General features: G+C 43.4%; 2 protein-coding genes across 15 annotated transcripts in view; one reads left to right on the top strand and one right to left on the bottom strand.

Moving 5' to 3' along the window:
• Positions 1–569: 569 nt before the first annotated feature.
• RWDD2A (RWD domain containing 2A) lies at positions 570–3,819 on the bottom strand. 6 transcript variants are annotated; one of them, XM_081530463.1, is made up of 4 exons: positions 2,859–3,819; positions 2,522–2,751; positions 2,102–2,165; positions 570–1,484 (listed from the first exon to the last, which is right to left on the bottom strand). In XM_081530463.1, exon 4 carries the CDS (start codon positions 1,458–1,460, stop codon positions 807–809), a length of 654 nt encoding a protein of 217 aa, XP_081386589.1. In that variant the 5' UTR covers positions 1,461–1,484; positions 2,102–2,165; positions 2,522–2,751; positions 2,859–3,819; the 3' UTR covers positions 570–806. The 6 variants fall into 6 exon arrangements, with proteins under 6 accessions (XP_081386589.1, XP_081386588.1, XP_081386590.1 ...); XM_081530462.1 differs by having other exon boundaries at positions 3,764–3,819; XM_081530464.1 differs by having other exon boundaries at positions 2,522–2,643; positions 3,764–3,819.
• The window catches only part of PGM3 (phosphoglucomutase 3), a 28,448-nt gene continuing 9,066 nt past the window's right edge, over positions 3,006–22,387 (top strand). Inside the window, exons 1-10 of one of the 9 annotated variants that reach the window (XM_081530454.1) lie at positions 4,112–4,542; positions 4,627–4,738; positions 5,310–5,393; positions 5,560–5,765; positions 7,110–7,294; positions 8,656–8,723; positions 14,340–14,473; positions 15,853–16,048; positions 17,456–17,613; positions 18,930–19,013. In XM_081530454.1, the coding sequence (XP_081386580.1) occupies positions 5,562–5,765; positions 7,110–7,294; positions 8,656–8,723; positions 14,340–14,473; positions 15,853–16,048; positions 17,456–17,613; positions 18,930–19,013 (1,029 nt within the window). In that variant the 5' untranslated portion in view covers positions 4,112–4,542; positions 4,627–4,738; positions 5,310–5,393; positions 5,560–5,561. Of the gene's footprint in view, positions 3,407–3,905; positions 4,543–4,626; positions 4,739–4,978; positions 5,394–5,559; positions 5,766–7,109; positions 7,295–8,655; positions 8,724–14,339; positions 14,474–15,852; positions 16,049–17,455; positions 17,614–18,929; positions 19,014–22,387 lie in introns of those variants that run through there. The other 8 variants (XM_081530448.1, XM_081530456.1, XM_081530450.1 and 5 more) reach the window with 8 other exon arrangements.

The raw sequence follows: 22,387 nt of genomic DNA, 5'->3' as shown, positions 1-22,387 counted from the left end.
ATTAAAATAAACTCTCATTTTGACTAAGGCTGGTGAAGACTGTGGAGCTTGAAATTTTCAGAAGAGATGGTGGTGACATCACTTTTGTCCTCTAGGAAGGTGACAATGAAGGGCCATCCACACTGGTCCTGCCCAAGGCCCCTGCCCCACAGAGCGATGCAAATTGGCACAAGGGAGACCCAAGTGCACTATCTGTGGGACACTGTGTGGACAAGAAACCATATTTGGTTCTGTGGAGAAGAACCCAACTAAGAATATTGGTACATGATCCTTAGTATTATTAATCAATCGATGTAAACAACACAGGGCATAGTGTCACTACCGTTACAGTTAGCATTTGGTTTTACTAAAAGGAAAACCCCCACATAGAAGACTTAAAGTAAGAAACGTGTCAACGTGTGTTCTTAGTTCCTATTTTCAACTTGACTTAGAAAAATGTGTGATGTCATCTGCCTGCTAGCAACAGGAAAAGGAGAAATGTTAGTATTTGTGATTTCATAGCTGCAGTTTGACCACCACCATTCAGCTTGGCTTTGAAAACTCTTTTTTAATCAAATCAGCTTCACCGGTTAGACTGACTGGCTTTTATTAGTTTACCATGAAATAGTTTTCAATTAACACGAGAACACAGAGGTAACATTGCCATCACACTGTTTGTTTCAATACCAGGGAAAAATACTGGAGCTAGGTTCCCCACCGACGATGCTCACCAGCTACTGGTCCTTTTACTTTGCTTTCATTAACAGAAATATAACTTAGTGAGCTTAGTTATGTAGGCCTCTTCATAGAGGCCTCTTCATAGCTTCCTAGGAGTCAGAACTTTTGCTTTCAATACCGAATAATATCTGGAAAACATGCTCACTTTTGTGTTTTTTGAGAAATTCCAAGAACTGGCCCAGATTCATGTGATAGTCATTCCTCAAGCCGTAGTCACCATGGGCCTCAAGGAGTAATTCTTCAAAAGAATGGAAAAGGCGCAGGTCTTGCCCATCTCCTTCTGTTTCAGTACTCTCCGCATGCTTACAGGAAATGTGTTTCCAGTTGGGGTACCTGATTGTGTGCCAGAATTCCTCACAGTGCTCTTTGAAGCCCTCCACACAGATTATCCCTGGCTTTCCTGTCATGCAAAATCCTGTCACGTCCAACCTTTTCCCGACTTCCAGGATCTTTTTCCGGAGGTCCTGCTGATATATATGGTGACTGTAGATCCACATTCGGAGGAAGGTGTTCTTGACTGGCTTTGCTTGTGTTGATGGTTCGTCCACGAGCTTTTTGTTCAGGAAGTAGGAGGCACTGTTGTCCTGTAACCACTGGATGGCTGCACATACACAGAGCTCCCCTGGGTCAAAAGTCCCGATGTAAGAAGTGAGGCCTTTGTTGAGAAGCAGCTGCTGCTGTCTGTCAAGTTCTGGTGACCGTGCAAACATCTGTAGTGCTACATAGGGGTAGCTGTGAGGCATGGTTACTTGCAAGTCAATTTTCACCTTAAAATGAAAAGCAAATAGATTTAAGTACCATGAAATCACACAAGCTAGTTTATCAATGGCCACTGCATGATTCTGATCAAGGTATCAACAATAGTTACTGCTTCTGTTACGTGTCAGCTGTGTGCCAGACACTGCACAACCTTACAAACACAATTTTACACACAGACATAAACTCCTTCCATTGATGCATTCATTCCTTCCAATATTCATCAAACACTGACCACGTGTCAGGTACCCTACGCTGAAAAAAATATTTCAAGATATTTCTTCTTCACAAGAAGCTAGACATTAGTTCTGTCCTTCATGAAGTCTAGAGCCTAGTGAAGAGGGCAGACATTAAACAAATCATTACACGCAAGTATTTCATTGCAAATGTGAGAAGCATTGCCAAGAAGAGTAGAGGGATCCATTGGAATGTGTGACCAGAGGGGCTGCATGAGGTCTGGGAAGCCAGGAAGTTTCCTCTGAAGGAATGATGACCAGAGGCTGAGTAAGAATAACAGAGTGGTTCTCAAATGCCTGGGCCACTTGTTACCTGGGCTATGCTAACACTGCTGGAGATAAACAGATCAGAAGATGAAGGTCAATTCATTTTCAGAATTTAGATTTCCTACCTGTATTTGCTTTCAGGGTCATGGTACCACCAAAGAAACAGTCATTCACTCCTTAAAAACAGTGCTGCCAAAAAGACAACATTTAGATCTGGGGAAATCATAACATATGTACAAGATAGTCCATACTACAGTAGTAGGCCTGGTTAAACTGGATAAGTGACAGAATAATGGCACTATAAGACTGCAAGATGTGTTTAATAAAAACACTAGGCATATTGGTTTAAAAGGTGAGCATATGTACGTAAAATTCAAGATCTTTATTGGAGACAACTAACATCCCATATTTTCCTTTCAAACAAGTAAAGGAAATACGCATCTGGAATATTTTCTATCTGCTTCTTGGAGAGGAAGCTCGGGATCCAAGTGTTTTCAATAAAACCCGGGAACCTGGCAACAAGGAAAACAACTCAGGGCACCTACCTTGGGCTCCTCAATCTGCAGGGTTATCACAAATTCGATTTTCGGTGGCAGCGCCTCCCTTATGCCGTCCAAATATCTCTTTATGTTCGTCAGGGCATTGACATCTTCAAGTTTTACTTCTCCTTGGTTAGGAAACATAGAAAACAGCATTTCCATCTCCAGCAGCTGAAGCTGAAGGCATTCCTTCATTGAAGCCGACATGCTGACTCGAAATCAACCTGCCAGGAAAACTGGAAAGGCCCAGGGACACTGGGTTTGTCAACGTCGGCGGTGTCCAGGGAAATTTCCCGCAGTTCCCTTCCCGTGGTAGCAGCTCTGCAGGAGCGCTATTACTCACCGAGAGCTATGGGCACAAAGCGGGACACTTACACTCTTCCGCTTTATTTCCTGACCCCCAAGTCTAGCATACACATCTCCCAGATGCGTCGTTAAAATTCAGATTCTCTTCTCCCCCGCCCCCCGCTTCCGATCTGGGTCCAGGAAATCTGGATTTTCAACAAGTGTTCGGAGTTATCCCGTTGCAGATGGCTGGCAAACACCACCTGCGGACCCTGCAAGCTTGAATTCTGGGACGGGCGAGGGGCCCAGCTTCCAAATCCCACCCAGGTGTGGGGCTTGGGCGGAGGTGTCCGCTGTGGCGAGAAAGGCCCGCAGTGTCGGCGAGGCAGGGCTTAGGATCGCCGGGCTACGGGGTCTTGCAGGCCCCGCCGCACTCCCCGCCAGTTGCAGCCCCCTCGGCCTTTGCGCCACGGACCCCTGCCAGGTGGGCCTTTCGCCTCTCGCGGGAGCCACCCCGGACCCGGACGGCAAATGTGAGTCTCAACGATTTAGATCCACCTGGCTTCTGCCCCCAGGTGTTCTGGCTTAATGAGAGGGGCCTTCCAGGTAAATAAAATGACGTTTAAAGCGCGCAGACGGGGAGGGGAGGAGCGGCTCGAGAAAGCTTCCCAGAATCAAACGTTTGGGAGATGAACCTCGAGAGTAGAGGAGGAGGATGCGGGGAGCCGAGTGGCGCTCACTGGGGCTGGGACCACCTTGTTAGAGGTCCCGTATCGGGGCTGGCACCCCCTCCCCATTCAGGACCACTCGGAACCCCGGCTTCCCAGGAACGTGGGCCTGCCACCCTCTGAGACCCGAATTTGGAGTCAGGGGCTGCGTTTTTTTTTTTTTTTTTGCCGGTCGCAGCGCTCTGAGGGCCCGCGACCCTCAGCCCCAACCCCCGGGCCACCGCGGAGGCCTCACCCTTCCTGGTCATTCAAAGGGAAACAGCCCCAAACCCTCTCGCAACGCGGATCCGCAGTTCCGCAGGCGCGAGCCGCGCGTGACGGGCGCGGAGGCGGGGCGGGGCCAGCAGACCGCCCCCCGTGCTGATTGGCTGAGGGGTGGGGCAACGGGCCGGAAGCCACGCAGAGCCACGTCTTCGGATTCTCAGCGTCCCAGTCGGTTCCCGGCGCCGCCGCGAGGGAGGTGCTCCGCGTGGTGGGGGTGAGGGGAGTGTCTCGGCGGAGGTGAGCGGGGCCCAGAGGCTTGGCGGCGAGAACGGGACGTTGCGGTGGGCGGGGGTTCGGCCGCCCGAGAGGCCAGTGGGCCGGCTGGCTGACTGAGCTGCGGGCCACGAGGGACACGCCTACTCGTCCCCGGGCTGGGGAGCGGGCGGGAGGCTCGGGCCCTAGGGTCGAGCTGGGGAAAGGGGTCTCGTCCATCACCTCAGTGCGGGCCTCAAGGCTGGGTGCCAGGAAGCGTGGGCAGATTCGGGGGCGAGGAGGAAGGGGAACTAACCAGGTGCTGAAGGTTGAATAGAGGGAGGGGATCGTTCTTAGCTTTTTTGAGTGGTCACAGTTTGGACTTGACAGTACTTTCAATAAAAACCTTCGCATACACATCAAAAGTAGTTTTAGGACATAAAACGCATGAATTGACGGAAACATTTTATCTTGATTTTTAAAAAAATTTTTTAAAAGATTTTTGGACGAAACAGCTGGTTTACGCCCTTATGAATAATTATGGTATATTGCCAACAGGTCAGTTTTTAATGAAATGTCTTCATGCTTGAAAAATAGATTTGATCACTCTGCGTCAAACTAAATTAGTTTCCTAAATGCCAGTTTTTTTCAGCTGAACAAAAACATTTAACTGTTGTTCATTGAAGCAATGAAGGACAATAAAACAAGGAAGTCTAGTGGGCTGCAGGCTAAGTTTTGACTTTTACAATTAAAGGTAAAAGGAAGATGTTGCTTGTTTCAGAGCTTAATTTAGAAGGACGTCAGGATCCTCCCTTATGAAAACACAAAAATCTACTCCATGGTGTATGTGGAGGTCTGGGCAGTCTTGGAGAGGAGGCTTTTCCCCTTTGCTTTTCCTTTGGGAATCAGTGTCTGTAGCCTGGGAGGAATAGCAGAACTTCACAAATTTCCCAGATATTTTGCATAGGCAGCTCAGGTCCACTTGAGAATGTGACTTTAGGCCTCAGTCTATCAGTAGCTCCCCATGTAAAATTTAGGTTGTGTAAGCTAGACCCAGAATTAGGTTTTCCCGTTTATAAAATGAGATAAAATCCCTGATCATGTAGGATTTTGTGAATCATAAATGGTCATATGTGTGGATTTATTTCTAGGTACTCTTGTTCTGTTCCATTGATCTTTTTTTATACCAATGCCATACTATTGGGATTACTGTAGCTCTGTAGTGTACTTTGAAGTCAGGGAGTGTGATGCCTCCAGCTTTGCTCTTCTCAAGAGTGCTTTGATTATTCAGCATCTTTTGTTGTGCTGTGGAATCTTCATTTTAGTTGGGAGTGGACTGTTGAAAGTTTGCCTTGTGTCCAGGAATTGTTGGGGACAACCTGATTTCTGTCCTGAAGTGGACAAAACAGGTAATGCTAACCCACGGGATGTATTCTACTGTTCTCTCTCAAATGTTGGCTTCTTTGGGGAGGGTCAGAATGAGGCAGATGTATTAGTTTGGGATGACAGGTTTTAAAGCAAATTGTCCTTGGAAGATTTCTTACTATACCTGAAAAATATTCCTTTATTTTGCAGACATGGATTTAGATGCTGTTACAAAGCAGTCAGTGTTACATGCCAAGCCTGATGGGCTCATTCTTCAATATGGGACTGCTGGATTTCGAACGAAAGCAGAACATCTTGATCATGTCATGTTTCGAATGGGATTATTAGCTGTCCTGAGGTCAAAGCAGACAAAATCTACCATAGGAGTCATGGTAACAGCGTCACACAATCCTGAGGTAATGCATTTAGTGCTCCAATAAGACAAGCTTTTATTTCCAAGACCAAACCTTAGTTTCTGAGCACTTTGACCCCAATTCAAGTTCTAATTCTAGTACTTTGCTTTTTCCTTGTTATATGCCTTTGGTTTTGAACAAGCACTTTTCTTAACAAGTGGTCATTTCACTCACAACTCTTTAACAGTTGTGGAGAGAGTGAAATGAGGCAGTCATTTTTTGGAGTGTGTCCATACAGTGTCCTTCTAACTTAGTTGTATTGAGACAGCATCAGTAATGAAAAGTGTTACCTCTGTTAATGTGGCAGAGATTGAAGATATTGGAGGCAAGCTGGGGGAGGGGAGAGGACAAATTTTTGAAAAGACTTAGCACACTTTGAAAATTTTCGGACAGCTTTTCTATAGATAGGGAATAGTCTCCTGTTCTGAGTGAACAGCTGGACATGTGACTTCAGGGATCCAGGAGTGAACATTGGACAGGATATTGATCAGGCCTGATGAGTCTAGGGTTTATGACAAGTTTTTTAAAGTATTCCTCTGACACAATTATCTTACTCTGTACTGGCCTATAACTCACTAATACATTGTTTAAATAATATGCTTATGTTGCTAGGACATGAGACTTTTGCCTTTGTAGCTAAATCAGCAGCAAGTTAAAGCTCTGTGGGTTAGTGAAGGATTGTAACCTTTTCCTCTCACACCCCCCAAAAAACAAGAGGATGTTGGTTAGTCAGCTTCTAAATGTGGATTGTTATAAATGTGTTAAGTGTTTAAATGTCTAAATCACCACACTTGCTTAATGATTTGTAGGCAGAACCCCAAATTTATTGTTAATTCCAGAAGCACTTCTTAAAACAATTTTGAGCTCTTGCCTTCCAGTGTGTTCTTTTGAGTCCAGCCACAGCAAGAAGGATCCCCAGGGTCCCTGGGTCTGCTGCAGCTGTGCCTCATCAGTTAACTGATAGTGAATGCACAGATGATAGCCTTTTAAGAAGCTAGTGTGGCACAGCAGCTGTTGGGTGTAAGAGTCAGATAGACTTGATGTTTTAACATCAGCACTGACACGTCCTAGCTGTATGAACATAAGCAGATTACTTGCTCTGAATCTTTGTTTTCTCAGAGATTGGAGTAACCACAGGAAGATTAGTTAGATTGATGACATGTGTCGTGAGGATTTACTGAGGTGATGTATGTACAATACCTGCTCCAGCACCTTGCCTTCAGTCGTGGTCACCAGTGAAACTGCCCAGCCATCACTGTCTTTTGTTTGGGAGGAAGCAACTTGGGTTTACTTCCTCACCTCACCCTCATGACTGGGCACAGATGACTTATTACTTTTTTTTTTTAGGAAGACAATGGCGTAAAATTGGTGGATCCTTTGGGTGAAATGTTGGCAGCATCCTGGGAGGAGCATGCTACCTGCTTGGCAAACGCTGAGGAACAACATTTGCCGAGAGTGTTGGTGGACATCAGCGAGAAGGCAGCCGTGGATCTGCACCAAGATGCCTTCGTGGTGATCGGTAGAGATACCAGGTGCCCATCAGAGCCACGATGAAAGCTGATGTTTGAATGCCACATAAATGGTTGTATCAGTTTTAGCACCCAAGACAAATGGAAAGAGTCAAGTGGAATGGAACCACCCTGAGAGGTTCCTCCTGGTCTTTTCAGTAGGACGTAGGAGTTAAGTCACTGCTACAGCTTGGGCTTGGTGTCCGAGCCCCAACTCTCAAGCTTACTGTACGAGTCAAGCAAGTCACTTAGCCTTTTGGAGCATACCTTTGCTCACCTGTAGTGTTGATGGTGAGCCTACATCATGCAGGACTTCCTGAGGATTACATAAGATAATATAGACAGTACACCTGTTTCCTGGCACAAGACAGGCACTTACCAAATGTCTCCCATCCCTTTATTTCTGTAGGTTTGCGCCTTTCCCCTGTAGAGTAAAACCATGTGATTATTACTTAACTATGTTTAGAGACTATAACCTGTGCTATTGTTGGCTCACATCATTTTCCTCTGCTAGAGTTCGTTGACCATCTATATTATTTCTACACGTTTGTCACATTTAGCAGCTCTTGCCTTCTTTCACAGAGAAGTGTTACTGTAAAATGTTAGGTTAAAAGTGTACTTTGAAACAGAAGCATTCTCTTTAGCATAAGATCTGGTTCTAGCCAGAGATTTGTTCTAAAGTAAATTTCTACTCAGTCTCCAAATGCCTTACCGTTTTACCCTTACCCATTAAGTGTTTTACCCTTAATGTGTTACCACTGATTGTGGATTTGTAGGTAATGAATAGCCACGTGATTTATGTTCTGAAGCAGCTATCATCTCATGGTAAATCCATCCACGTGTGTTTTTCTCTCACCTGTTAACTAGTTTAAATGATATAGAAAATCTTGTTCTACAAAGCAGATATGTATATTGATCTTTATTTTCAGATAGAAAAATAATTTATTCTGACTTTTTAACATGAAAACTAGATTCTCTATCCTTGGTGGTTTAACACCTAGCCTTGGCTTACACACACTCTGTGTGTATTTACCATTACTGTTTTCAAGCAGTAAATGTGTTGTTATCATCAAACTTGAAAAAGTGAGTGTAGGAGTAATTAGTGTTACAGTTATATTAGTGTTAAAGTTTATATCTACTTCCTAAATTCATTTAAAAGGCAAAACTCTTTCCAAGAAACATATTGAGAAAGGCTACTGGAAAATGCTTACACTTTACCCGTATTTCTTTTCAGAGTTTTTGGGCTGTGCAGGTTTCATTTAGTTTGAATACAGTGGACTTATTATTCTGAAATTTTTAACCCAGAATTTCTGCGTTTGCTTTCAGAACTTGCAGCTCAGTTGGTCTTGGATTAGATGTAATATTTTCTTCCTTTTCTTTCCTAGGCCCAGCAGTGAGAAACTTTCACAGTCTGTAATAGACGGCGTGACAGTTTTAGGAGGTCAATTCCATGGTATGTACTTGTTCTGATTTGTAAATTAATCTTTAAAAAAAAAAAATCTCTAAGTGAATACATAATTTAATTTAGAAAAGTTTGAAAATAAAATTAAAGTGAATTTACAGATATAAGCTACTAGCATTTTAAGTTAAAAATTAAAAAATTTTTTTTTCTGGTCATGCATGTTATATTTTACCTGTAGGAGATTATCTGTAGGCAGCGTTGATCTTAAACAACTTCCTTTAGTAAGGCTGAACATACTGATAAAAAAAACTCTTGGAGTTACTTGAAAAACTCATTCTGGGGAGTTCTTGTTACTATCAGGCAGGTATTCTTTAATAACTGATCATGTGTGGAGTCAGTGTGACAAATAATGATGAAAAATACCTTTGACTGGCTTGTAATCATGATTTTTAAGTTTTGGTAGATGATCTTTTCCATTTTACCAAGTGAAGAATTAAATGCAACGAAATAGGCTGGTATCCTCTTCTCACACTGGTTGTGCATCTTGTGAATGCACTGTGCTTGGAGGTGAATTCTCCTAGTGTCAGATCTCTCTCATTTAAAAGTATCTTCTCTTGATCCTCTCAACCTCCTGTGTGTTCCCTCAATTCCCAGTTAACCTGGCCTCTTCCAGACTTGCCTGGTTTGCTTCTCTATTTGCTCTTCTAATTATAAGAAGCCTACTGGCGGTGAGTCCCCGTCCTTGCCCCTCCAGGGAAATGTCTGTCCAACACTCATCTGCTAGAAAGCAGGAATTCACCTGGGGCCTGGGCCTCCCCAGGGAGTGTTTGGTTGAGCTGCCGGACCCCGTGGACCTCTGGGTACAGTGCACCGTGTTACCTGCACAAGCGCTTGTCTAGAGAGAGGGGCTGTAGCTTTTGTCAGATACTCAGAGGGATCTGTGATCTAAGAATAACTCTCAGAACTTACATTTTAAATTTTTTATTTCAGTTGATCTGTTGGCAGCTATCCACAGAGTGCTCTCCCCCTCTTTTTTCCCTGCTTCCTCAGCCACTGTTCCGTACTGTCCTGTTTGCAGGATCCTCTTCTGTCTCTCCGCATATGGGCTTTCCTCACTTCTTGCTTTCATTCTGCCTCATTTCTGAATGAGCATCCTTGCTGCCATAGCTCCAGCTGCAAATATTCTTTTATTCATTCACTCATCAGTTCATCAGACAGTTCTGACTACCTGCTATGTAGATCCCTCTAGGAGTCTGTTTCGCGGCATATCTCAGCCTGTAGTAAGAAACCCATTTTGTATCATGACATGGGTCTAGTGTGCTTGTGTGAATAACTGAAACAGTTTTCAGAGAACAGTGCTTAGCATCCTCCATGACATGCGTTCATCTGTTTCATTAAAAAAATGGAGAAATTCTGACCAGGTCTCAGTAAGTAGATTCCCTGACCTGTTGGCAGGGTTTTTTTTTTTCCAATAATTAAAAGAAAAAATTTTACCATCAGCTGCACTGGGTCTTCGTTGCTGCATGCGGGCTTTCTCTAGTTGCAGCAAGTAGGGGCTGCTCTCTAAGCTGCAGTGTGCAGCCTTCTCATTGCGGCGCATTCTCTTGTTGCCAAGCATAGGCTCAAGGCACTCAGGCTTCAGTAGTTGCGGCTCTCGGGCTCAGTTGCCCTGTGACGTGTGGAATCCTCCCTGACCATCCCCTGCGTTGGCAGGTGGGCTCCCAACCACTGGACCACCAGGGATGTCCAGCAGGTGGTTTTGAAAGCACTCGTCTGGGTTGTGTTTCCACGTAGGTGGCTGCCCCCTCCCCAGGTTGACCCTGCCCCTGTCATGTTCTTTCTGCCATCCACACAATGGTTGGCCTTTCCAGCTCTGTCATTCTAACTCTAGAACCATCACTCTTCTAGTGTTTTAACCTAGAAAAATTTGAGAGTGATTTAAAAACAAACAAACACCTTTTGCTCATTGCTCTCTTCTACTTAGCGTATTTCAGGAAATCAAAGGCGGTTGATGTGGCTGCAGCTCAGGGAGACTGGGAGAAGCTACTAGAAGATAGGGTTAGGGAGGTGAGCAGGGGCTGGGTCATTCTAAGCCTTACAGGTCATGGGGAGAATTGGGGTTTTACTTTCAGTATAGTGGAAGTCTGCTGAAGGAGTTTATGCCAGCGAATGGGATCACATTTTCACTTTAAGCCAGTCCCTCTGGCTGTGGTTTAGAGAGAGGAGGGAGTTGGTCATCAGAAAGGAAGAGAAACCAGCTAAAAGACTATGTAGTAGATTCATGCAAGACTTGAGTGCTAGTGAGAAAAATGGGAAAAGGTGAAATTAGTAATGAATTTAAAGGATTTTTGTGATTCATGGTGAGGTTAGAGGTGTGAAGAATGGCTGCTAGGTTTCTGGGTTGATCTGTAGAATGGATGGTGATGTTTTTATTGAGTCACTGTCATTTAGTAAATGTTTATTTTGTAATTTTGCTACTGGTCACAAAATCCACTTGTTTCAGCCTTCACTGTGTGTCTTTGGACTGTTGTTTGTCTCTCCTTATATGCTGCCACTGAGCTGGTCAGAGCTTTTACCTACTTTTTTTTTTAAAGCTCTTCCACCTTCTCCCATCTAATCCTTATACCAGAGCCAACCTTGCCTTCACAAAATACCATTTCTGTTACACAGCTTCAGGGCTTAAGAACCTAAAGTGACTGTTTGCTTTCTGTCCAGACTCTTATGCTTGACTTTGAAGACCATTGACAAATTTTGTCACAGTATATTTACTGGATCCTGGTCCACTTTTGCTGTTTCTCTTGCTTCTTACTCATAGCCCCTTGTGTGTTTAGCTGTTTTTGACTGTAAGCTGTTTGTTTTCTAGGAAAGTTATCTGTGGGACATTCTTGAGGTTTACGATGAAGGTCTGTTGCCCTGGCGGGGTTTAGCGTCTGCTTCTGCTCGGGGTACTGCCCAGCTGGTGGGTGATAAGGTTCTTTGACAACAGCATTCTTCTGGATCCCTGCGGTTCTGTGCCTCTGGGCTGGGAGTCCCTGGAGGCCTGTACTTGTGATGACAACTCTTCAGGAATGGACTTTCCCCTCTGCTCTGTTCGGTGCCAAGTCAGCTTTCTGGGGAGTAGGCCCTGGGGGCTTACTCACTTCTGACTCAGTCTTGCCCTGAAGAATTGTTGTTGTTTAGTTGCCAAATTGTGTCCGACACTTTTGCAACCCCATGGACTGTAGGCTGCCAGGCTCCTCTGTCCTTTGGATTTTCCGGGCAAGAATACTGGAGTGGGCTGCCATTTCTTCCTCCAGGGGATCTTCCTGACCCAGGGATCGAACCCTCCTCTCATGCATTGGCAGACAGATTCTTTACCACTGAGCCATCTGGGAATCTCTGCACTGAGGAATAGTCCTTCTTTTAAAAAATTTAATTTTTATATTATATCAGTTCAGTTCAGTCGTGTCCAACTCTTTACGACCCCATGGACTGCAGCACGCCAGGCTTTCCTGTTGAGCAACTCCTGGAGCTCATTCAAACTCATGTCCATTGAGTTGGTGATGCCATCAAACCATCTCACCCTTTGTTGCCACCTTCTCCTCCTGCTCTCAATCTTTCCCAGCATCAGGGTCTTTTCAAATGAGTTGGTTCTTTGCATCAGGTGGCCAAAGTATTGGAGTTTCAGCTTCAGCATCAGTCCTTCCAGTGAATATTCAGGACTGATTTCCTTTATGATGGACTGGTTGGATCTCCTTGCAGTCCGAGGGATTCTCAAGAGTCTTCTCCAACACCACAGTTCAAAAGCATCAATTCTTCTGCGCTCTGCTTTCTTTATAGTCCAACTCTCACATCCATTTTATATAGGAGTATAACTGATCTATAGCATTTAGTTTCAGATGTTCAGAAAGTGATTCAGTTATACATATATCTGTTCTTTTTCAGATTCTTTTCCCATGTAGGCTATTATAGAATATTGAATAGAGTTCCCTGTGCTATACAGTAGGTCCTTGTTGATTATCTATTTTGTATATAGTAGTATGTATATGTTAAGCCCAACCTCTTAATTTATCCCTCCCCTCCATGTTTCCCCTTTGGTACAATAAGATTGTTTTTGAAGTCTGAGAGTCTATTTCTGTTTTGTAAATATGTTCATTTGTATCATTTTTTGAAAATTAGATTCCACATATGAGTGATGTCTTATGATACTTGTCTTTGGCTTACTTCTCTTAGTATGATAATCTCTAGGTCCATCCATGTTGCTGTAAATGGCATTATTCCAGTCTTTATGACTGAGTAATAACCCATTGTAATATGTACTACATCTTCTTTAGGCATTCCTCTGTCAGTGGACATCTAGTTTGCTTCGTGTCTTGGCTGTTGTAAATATTGTAATAGTGCTGCAGTGAGCCTTGGGTTGTGTAATGTGAATTCTGGTTTGAAGAATAGGCCTTTGGGGCTTCAGGCTCTTGAAGGCCTGTTCTGCCGGGTTGCATGTCTTAGATCAGCATGGACCTTCTACACAGAGAACCGTTGCTCAACTCCTAGTTTAGAGGAATGCCCTCAGAGCAAAACTGGCTTCTCTTATCTTGCATCCTGGAATTCTCTCTTACTTAACTTTGGCCTAATTGGTACTGCAGTTCTTTTTGAAAAGAGATAAAAGTCTTTTATCTTTCATTTTTGGTTGTTTTTAAAAGGAGGGTTCATCTGAATTACATAGTTTATAATGTTATGAAAATAGAACTCAGTTATTACTTTTGTACATTGACACCCATCTATACCAGATGACTGGTTTTGCTGTCATTAGTAGTTCATATTTCTTTTAGAACTGAGTATGTGTCCATTGTGTGCCTCTTCCACCACCGAACAGTTCATTCTGACACCATCCACCTGGCGGCCACATCCCGCGGGTGCAGGGCTCAGTGCTTCAAACCTTGCCCCTCCCTACCTTCAGATGCCAGTCACTGGGGCTTCTGACCACCCTCTCCTTGGGGTCGATTAATTTGTTTAGATAGGCTCATAGAACTCAGGGAAGTGTTTTACTTCCTAGAGTACTAGTTTATTATAAGGAGTGTAACCCGGGAACAGCCAGATGGTAGAGATTTGTATGGGGAGGGGCATGGAGCATCCATGCTCCCTGGGCACCGCAGTCTCCACTGGCTCCCCATCCTGGAACCCCATCCTTTAGGGTTTTTATGGAGGCCTCCTTACATAGGCATGGCTGCTTAGATCTTTGGTGTTTGAACTCAACCTCTTGTACCTCCTTTCTCCCCTCCCTGGAGTTTGGGAGGAGGTTGGAGGAGGGCAGGGAGGAATATAAGTTTCAGTTCTCTAATCCTGTGGTTGGTTCCCTGGCAACCAACCTTCCCCCCCAAGCTTTCTAAGGGCCTTCTGAAAGTTACCTCATTAACATAAGAAAAGATGCCTTTCTGTGGAGGCTCTGCCAGAAATGGAGACAGATCAAATGAATGATTCTTAGTATAAATCACAGTATCACAGCATGACCTGTAGTTTTAATGACTTCAGTGGATGTTTATGCATATTTCTGGGTGGTTTAAAACTTAGCGTTTCTTGTATTTTCTGAGATGTCTTTTTTTGAAGAGGATTTATGACCCTGAAATTGACACAGTGTGAGTCTTAAACTTTGTTAAGAACTGGGTTAAATGGCTTTTTGTATTTCCATGACAGATTATGGCTTGCTGACAACGCCCCAGCTTCACTACATGGTCTTCTGTCGAAACAGCAATGGCCAGTATGGAAAGGCAACTGTAGAAGGTTACTACCAGAAACTGTCCTCGGCCTTTGTGGAACTTACCGAACAGGTCAAAATCTCTCGAATGTGGTTAGAGTTTGAGCAGTTGCTTAAAAGAACATCAGTTGAATATTAAATATTTAAATATTTGTTACTCTTCTTTGTTTTTCCAAAAATTTGGCCTGTCTCCTTTTTCTTTCCAGGGCTCTGCAAGGTCTGGCCCTTGTACCCAGCTAACTCTGTGTTGGTATTTACTTGGCAAGGCACATAGTATGTTCTTGTTACCGACTAGGGTTCTTGGCTTCCTAAATCAGTAGAAATTGGTAAGAGGCCAGACAAATGCAGGCAGGGCTTTACTGGGGCTCCTGCTGCAGCAGAAGGGAACAAAAACCACAGATTCGCTTGCTTGCTGAAGGGAGGCCGAGGTGATTCCTTACATTGGAGGGAAGAAGCGTGTCCAGGGTTCTGGCTAGAGGAGGGCTTAGGTGGTTTGTCCACCCCTTAGCTGATGTTGCGTGCAGGGGGCCTGCACGGTAGTACCCTGCTTTTGTTCCCAGCTCTTCAGAAGTAGCAGTTGGGTTTTTTTGGATGGTTTTTCGTATCTTGTTGTCCATAATTTGCCTCAGCTGCATGCACGCAGTTATTTTCATTCCCTCTTCTCTTTGTATTTTGTTGCTGGAGGAGACTTTGTCCAGGTGCGAGCACTGCAGCAAAGGGTCTCAAGTGCCAGCTTGTCTCCTTTTGAGCTCACTGGAGGAGAAACGTGGTGAACTTGCAGTTTTCATAAGTGTTCATGCAGATGAATTTGCCCTTAGAGTTACTGTAGGTGCTGTTGGCATCATACTGGAAGCATCTACTGTTAAGAAAATCTTTCTTCAAGGTGTATTAGCTTCCTAAACCTGAACAAAGAGATTTGAGGGGTATAATTCATTTGATCAGCCAATATTGAGCATATGTTATTGTTAGGAATTGTTGACCAAAACCAAGTCCTTGCTCTCATAGAACTTACATTTTGGGGTGAGGGTGGGTAGGAGAGGAGACTGCCAGGAAAAAAACCAGACTTGCCCGGTGGTGTAATACACTATGAAGAGAATGACGGATATCATTGCTACTCATTCATCTGTATACTCATGCCCACATTTGAATGACTGCCGTGGAATACAGACTAATAAGGGACCTTGCTAAATGGAGCCTAAATTATAATAAAGCTTCATTTCCGTAATTTATTCAGTCTGTAAAACTTTTCCAATATCTGTGACCAGAAAATGGTGTTTTAAAATCTTACTTCAGTGTTTTACAGTTTTCATATGAACATGGGTACCCTTTTGTTTCCTGGGTTAAAATAGACAAGTTAACTGAAATAATGGAAGATGTTTACATATACATACATGTGCTTTATGCTTCACTTTGGTAACTTGAAATGTTTCTTCCATGTCTTTTCCTTTTCAGGCCTTCTGCAGTAGAGATGACCACAGAACACTTAAGGTTGACTGTGCAAATGGCATAGGGGCCCTGAAGCTGGCAGAAATGAAACACTACTTCTCCCAGGGGCTGTCAGTTCAGCTGTTCAACGATGGGACCAAAGGGAAACTCAATCATTTATGTGGGGCTGACTTTGTGAAAAGTCATCAGAAACCTCCACAGGGTATGCAAAAAATGTGTTTTTAGTGCTCTGTCTGAAACCAGTCTCGCAAACAGAGGTGGCGAGGAGAGTGAGAGTCGTGCAGCTGTCCTGGCCCCGCTGCCGCTAGACATCTGGGCCTCATTTGCTTGCTGTTGCCGTGCACCGACATGCAGAACACGGCTGCTCTCGGCCCTGAGAGTCTGGTGACTCTTCACAGGGAGCAGGAAATCTGGTGGAGAAAGCAAAATCAGGACGTGGAATTTTAGAGCAGTGATTCTTAAGCTTTAGCAGACATAAGAATCACCTGGAAGGCTGGTGAGCGTGTAGATTTCCTGGGCTCTATCCCAGGGGGTCTGATTCTGTGGGTCTCGGGTGGATTTGTCCATCTGCTGCTGTCCATCTGTTCTGGTAAAGGAACAGTCATGTTACCTAAAATTTGATGTGACAGTCACTCAGGTTTCAGTAAACTATGTAAATTACACAAGACATTAATCTCACAGGTTGTAATTTTTTGCTCTGAAATACCAGTTACTGATGATGTAAAGAAATGAAAATCACTTTTTTCAGGATTAAAGCACATACCTTATCTGCTGCTGATTATTTTTTATATAAGGATGGGCATTGTAGTACAAGGGAAATGAAATTGAATTCAATTTAATATCTATTTCTTTCAAAGCACTATATGGGAATTTGTGTTGCCAAACTACTGGCTTGTAAAAGGGAATTTTATTTTAGTATCATATAGGGTTTCAGCTTAGATAGATTTTGAGTGCTCTTTTTTCACTTAGCTGTGAAAGAATTTACCATGTAAAAATACCAGTAAACCTGTTTACTATTTAAAGGTTAAGATACTGGTTTTATTTGGAAGGGTGTGTTTTTTTGTTTTATTTCCATTTAAATGAATTCTCTTCCCTTGATTTTGAAACAGTTATCTCCATTCATGTTCAAAAACAATATATGTTTATGTGGAGCTTCAGACGGGAGGAATGATCAGGATTTTCCTCATTGACAAAATACTCCAGTTACTTACATTTGATTATACCCTCTGCTTGGTCACTTAAGGATAGAAATGGTTCTTTATCTGCAGGTACAAAGACAGTTGTTCCTTTTAACTGGGCTTCAGTTCACAAATTGGGAGAAACTTTGTTCAGCTGAAATTTGATTTTTGTAAATCTTAAGGACAGGCTCACTCTTTACCTAGCACATGTTTAGTATTGCTGAAGTCCTGGAAGGATAATTTTAAACACCTCTTGAAAAGTCATAGTGGACATGCTTCTGTATAACACAGAAGGTCACTTGTAAACAGTGCTTAACGGAAAAAAAATTTCCCTCTGTAACTAGTGTGAGAGAAAAACCTAAAACTTTTTACATTAAATTTTATCCCCCTTTCTTAGACTGAAATGTGTTTTGATTTATTCTCGGTGCTAGGAATTGAAATGAAGGCCAATGAAAGATGCTGTTCCTTCGATGGAGATGCAGACAGGATCGTTTACTACTACCACGATGCAGATGGTCAGTTTCATCTCATAGACGGAGACAAGATAGCCACCCTCATTAGCAGTTTCCTCAAAGAGCTCCTGTTGGAGGTACGGTGCGGGGGCTGACCACCCTTTCAAACAAGACTCACTGGGGAAATTGTTCTGTATCAGGCAGTTGCTTGAACATCTCAGGCATGATTCGTGGGAAGTTCCTCACATCTGTGGCTAGAAAATCCAAAAAGAAATGGTCATTCCAGTCATTTCAATGGTAGGGCTCTGGTTTTGGAACCCAAAGGGAGTAGTCTTTTCTCTTTTATACTGGCAGAGAGCTTCATGATTTGGAGCTTCACAAAGTTCTGGTTTCTTCATAGCTGCCTTTTTTTTTTTTTGGCCTAACTGTGGGGCATGTGGTATCTTAGTTCCCCAGCCAGGGATTGAACCCACACCCCCTGCAGTGGAATCGTGGAGTCTCAACCACTGGACCACCAGGGAAGTCAGTAATCGACATTTTAATGAGGGTTCCACGAACCTCATTCCCCAGAGCCTTGAGTTTATATAGAAAGTCTCCTCTGAGGGATTTATTTACTATGATTATGATAACCTTAGTGACGTGGGGTTTATTATGTTATGCTCTTTTGGAAATCTCAGATTAGCTTTAAGTATAAAATGTAATGATAATTATCATAATATGGGAAAGGTATACTTTAAGAATTCAGTGTGTATTTTTATTAAAAACTGAAGAGATCAAGAAATGACAGATTTCTCTAAAAAGGGTTCTTTAGCAACTGAGATGTCCTTCATAGGTGAATAAACTTTGGTTCATCCAGACAAAGGAGTATTATTCAATGGTAAAAAAAAAAAACCTATCAAGCCATGAAAAGACATGGAGAAAATGTGAATGCATATTTCTAAGTGAAAGAAGTCAAACTGAAAGGGCTGTGTATATCACTATGGGTCCAACTATAGGATATTATATAAAAAAAAAACAAAAACTATGGTGACAGTTAAAAGATCAGTGGTTTCAAGGGATTGGGGAGAAATGAATGCTGAAGGATAAATAGATGGAGCACAGAGGATTTTTTAGGGCTGAAAATTACATACTATAAACATGGAAACATGTTCTTATACATTTGTCCAAACCTGCAGAATATACAACACTAAGAATGAATCCTAATGTAATCCATGGAGTAATATAAAGGAAATCAGGTGATTAAAAAGAATTCCTTGTAGAATTGCTTTAAATAATACTTAAAAAAGTACTTCCTGGCATACATATAAATTTTCTGTGAGTTGTTTATTGCATAAAACTAAGTGATGGCCGGACTGGCTGATCATTTTGTCATCCTTTAGAACTCTGTTTATAGGTTTGCTTTTGTAGGGTCTTTGCCTTTGATGGCAAGGTAATTGTCCTTGTTTTTGTCTAGATTGGAGATGGTTTGAGTCTCGGTGTTGTACAAACTGCATATGCCAATGGAAGTTCAACACGGTACCTGGAAGAAGTTATGAAGGTATTGAACACTTTCCAGTTTTTGGTAGCTTCTTCATCATTACCTTTTGTTGTGAGGTATTTCTGTGAGGAAAATAATGCCCTCATAAAAATGAATAGATTGAAGTGCATGGAACTGAGCTGTTGTCTACCTAAGGGTAGAAAGTGAAGGTGTTAGTCACTCAGTCATGTCTGACTCTCTGCAACCCCATGGGCAGTAGCCTGCCAGGCTCCTCTGTCCATAGGATTCTTCAGGCACAAATACTGCAGTGAGTTGCCATTCCCTTCTGCAGGGGATCTTCCCGACCCAGGGATTGAACCTAGGTCTCCTACATTGCAGGCAGATTCTTTACTTCTGAGCCATCAGAGAAACTGCACTTAAAGGTAACTAGAAATCAAAAATAAGAAAAAATTAAATTGTCCCTGATGCAGAAAGGGAAAGAGACTTTCCTTCCTCCCTTTTCCTAGAGTGTTTCTTTTAGAAAACTTATGTTTTCTCTGTCCTTTTGTAATGTCAATCTTTTGAAAGGCGAAATAGGTCAGTTTTACAGTTAAGGTTTTTCTATAAGGGCCTCGAGTACCTCTTTGAAACATAAACATCAAGGAAGGTAGCATCCCAACTCTTAGCCTCCTGAGAGTTTCACCTCCTTACCACTTAGAGCCGGGCACCCATCTGCTTGACAGAGAGATGTGAGAAATTGTATCATTCCTTTGGAGAAGGGCAATTAGCCAAACCCAGTGGCCACAGCTTTAGGACAGACCCTTGTGGCTCAGATGGTAAAGAATCTGCCTGCGAGGCAGGAAACCCAGGTTCAATTCCTGGGACGGGAAGATCCCTTGGAGAAGGATATGGCAACCCACTCTGGTATTCTTGCCCAGAAAATGCCATGGACAGAGGAACCTGGTGGGTGTAGTCCATGGGATCGCAAAGAGTCGGACACAACTAAGTGACTAATATACGCACACACGCATGACAAAAGGTACTGCAAAGTCTTCCTGAGAAGTAGACCTGTTCAGTAGATAGACTGCCATGGGGTTTTGTAGTGGGGGAGAGACTGGGCTCAACTCCTGATACAACAAGGAAAAGTGGGGATTTTATAGCCAAGGAATAGGATATGGGGGCAGGGAGTGGGTTGGTGAATGGAAAATTGCCAAGAGGAAACTCAGGGAGGGTTCTAGCTAAACCAACCTAATAGGACTTCTGTTGACGGCAGGCCTGGGTGGTCAGATGCTATGGGGTAGGGACTTTGGGCTGATATGGAGGGTAGGGGATTCCGGCTAAACTGATTGAGTGAACTATTCTTTGTAAAATTGGGTCCTTGGAAACGTGGCCAAGGACAGGATCTATTCAGGCTCAAAAGAGGCTGACTCTCATGTGGTTGAGGAGAAATCTTGGTCACGAGTTATCTTGAGGTGTGTAAAAGGGTGGGATTGCTTTCTGTCTTTGCATTCTCTTTCCAGGAGTCCCCAACCTTCAGGATCTAGTGCCATGATCTGAGATGGAGCTGATGTGATGACAGTAATAGAAAGTGCACAATAAATGTAATGCCCTTGAATCATCCCAAAACCATTTCCCACCCCCAGGTCCGTGGAAAAATTGTCTTCCACAAGACAGGCCCCTGATACCAAAAAGGTTGGGGACCGCTGTCTTAGCAGATTGCCTGTGATGTGCATCAGTCTGGCTTATTGGTTATTCAGTTAACAAAACTTGTCTTACTCTTCTGTGGAGATGTTTTGTGGGTTGGTAGGAGATTTTGTTTCTAATCATTTCCCCAGCATCCACCAGGTGAGTCTCCCTTGTACATCCCACCTGCTTTAAGAATTAGAGGCTGCAGGGCCCAAATTGGGTCTGCAGAAAGTAATTCTTTCTCTCCCTGGCTAGTGTGATATTTTCCAACGTCAGTGTTATCCCGTGTTAAATTCCTGCATTTCACTAGTTTTTGTGGCCATCCCATTTTTTTTAAAGCAGGAATGGCAGAGTCAGGTTCCTTTCGGATTTGGATAGGAGAAGTGAATGAGTCCAGCAGGTGGGCATAGACTTGGAGGATATGGCCAGGCCAGCTGCTGTCACCTTTGGTCAGAGTCTTCAGGAGAAGCTGAAAATCTGAATTTTGGTATGAATTTCCTACCTTTGAAGTCTTGGCAGCTGATTCAGCCTTTAAAAGAAATAGTGATTAGGCCACATAAAACATGTCTGGAGGTGACTAGCTGGTGCCCTGACTTAAATATATGGTTACAGTAAATATATGCTTTAAATATATGGTTACAGTAAACCCACTCAAGGAACTCCATCTGGGGCCCAGTTGCCTGCCTTTCACAGAGATTCTTGGTGTTTGGGTTATTTTGGTATTTCCTTAATTTCTGTCTCAAAAATGGCTTATACTGAGATACCCTGTTGAGGAAACTGAACATTGGTAACTCTTCCTTCTCAACACATTCTCTTGTAGATTAAATATTTTTCAGCCCTAGCCATTCCCAAGGTCTCCTAAACCCAGTCAAATGCCAGACCCATCTGAGCTTGCTCTCTTTGGCAGTTCTGCTGCTGTCTTTCCTTAACCATTCTCTTGCAGATCCATCCGAGACTTGCTGCCCACTGTTGGTACTCTAGTCACTGGTTTCTTACTAGGATTAGCCATAGAAACCACCTAACCCAAGCCAGAGCTTAGCAAACAGTGGCCGCTGGGCCACACTGAACCTGCCAGCTGTTTCTGGTTTCATGGAAATACAGCCATGCTCTCATTTTCATATGGTCTTGTGACTGCTTTCTCACTGCAGAGCCAGAATCAAGCAGTTGTGATGGAGACCACATGGCCTACAAAGCCTGAAATATTAGTTATCTGACTCTTTATGGTAAAAGCTGGAAGACCTTGGTTTTAAGCCATTCTCCACATTGTAGCTAAACAGCTTTCTGAAACGATGAGATCATGTCAGTCCCCCAGTTGGAATCTTTCATTATGAGGGGCCCCTCAGCTCTCTCACCCTGCTTTACCCTGGGCTGTGTGCTTCTACTGTGCACTCCCTCCCCCACAGGGACACTTAGGCTTTGTATTTTAATTGCTTAGTCTTACTAGACTAAGTTCCAGGAGCTTTGTTCCCTAGGATGTTAAATGGTGGTTGTTCAGTTGCTAAGTCATGTCCGACTCTTAGCGACCCCATGGACTGTAGCCTACCAGGCTTCCCTGTCCTTCATCATCTCCCAGAGTTTGCTTAAACTCATGTCCATTGATATGGTGATACCATCCAACTATTTCATCCTCTGTCGCCCCCTTCTCCTCCTGCCCTCAATCTTTCCCAGCATCAGAGTCTTTTCCAATGAGTCTGCTCTTCTCATCAGGTGGCCAAAGTATTGGACCTTCAGTTTCAGCATCAGTCCCCTCAATGAATATTCAGAGTTGA

This window comes from Giraffa tippelskirchi, chromosome 9 (assembly GCF_054371585.1).
Source record: "Giraffa tippelskirchi isolate mGirTip1 chromosome 9, T2T-mGirTip1v1.2.pri, whole genome shotgun sequence".
Taxonomy (NCBI): Eukaryota; Metazoa; Chordata; class Mammalia; order Artiodactyla; family Giraffidae; genus Giraffa; species Giraffa tippelskirchi.
This window is presented reverse-complemented; position numbering and strand designations above follow the sequence as displayed.

Bases quoted from the DNA above. Each gene is read 5' to 3' on its own strand.
- RWDD2A (XM_081530460.1), bottom strand. From the start codon at position 2,722: ATGTCGGCTTCAATGAAGGAATGCCTTCAGCTTCAGCTGCTGGAGATG. The intron at 1,485-2,521 runs GTAGGTGCCCTG...TTTCATTTTAAG, and splicing joins TGCAGATTGAGGAGCCCAAG to GTGAAAATTGACTTGCAAGT.